Source organism: Boleophthalmus pectinirostris, unplaced genomic scaffold (assembly GCF_026225935.1).
Source record: "Boleophthalmus pectinirostris isolate CB_2022bp ecotype Guang Dong unplaced genomic scaffold, ASM2622593v1 HiC_scaffold_22, whole genome shotgun sequence".
Taxonomy (NCBI): domain Eukaryota; kingdom Metazoa; phylum Chordata; class Actinopteri; order Gobiiformes; family Gobiidae; genus Boleophthalmus; species Boleophthalmus pectinirostris.
Genome location: NW_026571190.1, coordinates 20,526,291 through 20,529,331, shown reverse-complemented (window position 1 = coordinate 20,529,331; position 3,041 = coordinate 20,526,291). Strand labels below are relative to the sequence as shown.

The window sequence follows — 3,041 nt, the reverse complement described above, 5'->3', positions numbered from 1 at the left end:
CACTCTCAGTAATACGCAGAGCAGATGATGATTTCTCTGAAGATCCAGAAATGCCCATGGGTCGTCCCTTCTCTCCAGCTGACTGTTTGGCCGAAGTGGACCAGAGGGTGTGCAGTGGCGAGCGCCATGTGGACTGGTACTATGACAGCAAATTAGGAAACTGTCAAGCCTTTAACAATGGTGGTTGTGAAGACAGCCGCAATAGGTTTGAGACCTATGAAGAGTGCAAGGCCTCTTGCCAGAGAGAAGGGATGGGCATATGCTCCCTGCCTGCAGTCCAAGGTCCCTGTAAATCTTGGGAGGCACGCTGGGCCTGGAGTACTATTATGAAGGAGTGTAAGGCCTTTGTCTATGGTGGATGTCACGGAAATGCCAACAACTTTCAAACTAAGAAAGAGTGTGAAGCAAACTGTCCTCAACGGAAAAAGAAACCTTGTAAGACTTGTCGGGTTAAAGGGAAAATGGTGCCCAGTTTGTGTCGAAGTGACTTTGCCATAGTGGGACATCTCACAGAGTTGGTGGAGGATCTAGACTCTGGATTGGCACGATTTAGTTTGGAAGAAGTTCTGAGAGACGAAAAAATGGGTTTAACTTTCTTTAATACGAAGCATCTTGAAGTAACTATTGCAAAGATAGACTGGAGCTGTCCCTGTCCCAACATTACAATGGAGGAAAACCCCTTGTTGGTCATGGGTGTTGTGCAGGATGGCATGGCAATCATCCAGTCGGACAGTTATGTTAAATCAATAACTGAGCGCAGACTCAAGAGGCTGCGAGAGGTACTGGGCAAAAAGGGCTGTTAAGAGGATCTTTTCCAAATGATTGATGTACAAGAATATTGTGCTTGCATTATTTTACTAATGCTTATTTTACAAACAACCATTGCATTATTTTACTAATGCATTTTTTCCAATAAAAATATTTTTCAACCCAAACATTTTCTTAATGAAAACATGATTTATTAAAAATATTGTAATGAAATGGCTTTTAAAGAAAATTTAAAATTTTAATTTAGGCATAGATTCACAAGCCTATGTCTAACAGCTGAAATACTTCATACTACACTCTCCTTTCTGAACAGAAGACACTTGTTGTTTGCAGGCATATCAACCTAAATGGTAAAAAAAAAAAAAAAAAAAAAGATATGAAAAAAGTCAGTTGCAGTACCATTTCCGATATGATCATAATGTAAATGTGAAAGAAACTAACCATTTTCTCCAGGAATAAACTATTACTTTCTGCTATAGATCTGAGAAGGACAACATCTCTCAGACCCCACTCAGGATTTCTATGGGCCAAAACAAAACCTTGGTTGCTACATGAGGGTCATACACACAGAGTTAAATAACTTAAGATACTGTACCTTTGCCGTAGACTCTGGTCAAAGTCAACATTGCTCTGCGGTGTAATCCTACCATTTACTGCATAAGGCTGAAAATGGTGATAAACAATTACCATATGATACCACTCATGTTTATGTCATGAAGAAAAAATGTGCTTACACCATATGTAAGTAGAAGACCCTGTGGCTTTAGCAATGCTCCAGCTCCTCTGAATAGGCCCTGAAATAAAAGAGTGGAGTCTTAAGGCTATGGGATACAGAAGATATATTAAAAAAGCACTTATTATTTATAGTAATAAAGAATGTAATATGCTGTTGTTTTTGTTATAGAAAGGCCTTTTCATGCTTTAGTCTTTATAGCCAAGTACATCTATATGTACAAGTAAAAATAAAATTTTATAAAAATATGTCTCAGTTATATACAAGAGAATCTGCTTCTCAGTCTTCTTAATGGGCAGGAGGAATCAAAAACCAAGTACAGAAAAATAGTTACTCCTACGTGTTTAAGACAATACTACAGGCATGACGTATAATTAGTTTTACAATTTTTTTTCTTCAGATTGTTTTTAGACTATGGGGGCAAAAATGACACTGTGGTGGGACACCATAATCTCCACTATTAATGGGAAAAGTGCAGTACTGTGTCACAAAACAGTTGCTTTACCTCTGTACAAGCCATAGGGGAAATGTGTATCATGTTGATGTTGAGGACCAGGTCGAGGCTCGCTGGCTCAATGCCTCCCCATTGCACATGAGACAAAGAAGCATCCAGGTGAATGGCAGGTTTCACATTAGCCAGCCTGTAGTGGGCTCTGTACGCTTCTATACTGAGGAGGGGAACAAAAGGGGGTTTGTCAAAACAGGTAAATCACAGCGAAACACAGCGGTGTTCTAGACTGGGTTCCCACAGGTACCACTACCATAAGGCTATAGTGTTTTTATGGTTTTATTCATGGGGCTTCATTAACAGTTTAAATCCACATTTCTTAGTAAAACCACAGCGTATTTTAGTCTGTATTTATTTCCCCGAGTGAGACAGAATTCATTTAGTAATTTGTGTAGATATTTGTGTATTTAAAATGGAAATTGAAATGATTTGGAAACATACATGCTAATTTCACATTTTAGACCACAGGGCGAGCTTATATTAAATATTCACCTGGCCAAAGATTGATGATCATACTCTGAGGGCTGCCAGACCACATTACGCAAACTCTGAGCGAAGTGCGTGACGTGCTGCCCGGTACCGGAGGAGATCTCGAGTGCTTGGAGAGGTTTGGCAGGGTCCAAGCACTCCCGGAGGACGGACAGGATGGGCTCCTTGTTTCGATCAGCTGCGGGGGCGTTTAGCATTCTGCCAAAACCCGGTTTAAACTGACGAATAGCACAGTTCAGAACAACACTCATCCACACATCTACCAGCTTCCGCATTGGCTCACACGTGATTCCCAGAGTCGGACGCAGGAGCGTAGCTGGGGAGAACTCAATGGAGTCCTATGAGATTTTTTGTCTTCTTTCAAATATACAATGTAATATAGAATGGTATAAACAACAACAACATTGCTAGAGGCTTAAGAATTCATATTCACACAGCTCAGCATGAGCACTATCTGCATTATGCATTATACAAATTCAGAAAAATAATACACTATATTTCAAATTCCATACAATTTACTTTTGATAGGATTAGGATTAAATT

At 39.9% G+C, this 3,041-nt stretch overlaps 2 protein-coding genes across 2 annotated transcripts; one reads left to right on the top strand and one right to left on the bottom strand.

Moving 5' to 3' along the window:
- Positions 1–8: 8 nt before the first annotated feature.
- Positions 9–810, top strand: LOC129410301 (WAP, Kazal, immunoglobulin, Kunitz and NTR domain-containing protein-like; the record flags this gene model as incomplete). Its single annotated transcript, XM_055158010.1, has 1 exon — positions 9–810. A coding segment is annotated over one exon (795 nt), but the record flags the coding sequence as incomplete, so codon positions are not given.
- A 175-nt stretch (positions 811–985) lies between these two features.
- Positions 986–2,787, bottom strand: mettl26 (methyltransferase like 26). The gene is made up of 6 exons (XM_020941951.2): positions 2,502–2,787; positions 2,007–2,169; positions 1,503–1,562; positions 1,364–1,431; positions 1,210–1,288; positions 986–1,111 (listed from the first exon to the last, which is right to left on the bottom strand). Exons 1-6 carry the CDS (start codon positions 2,771–2,773, stop codon positions 1,055–1,057), a joined length of 699 nt encoding a protein of 232 aa, XP_020797610.2. The 5' UTR covers positions 2,774–2,787; the 3' UTR covers positions 986–1,054.
- Between the last annotated feature and the right edge of the window lie 254 nt (positions 2,788–3,041).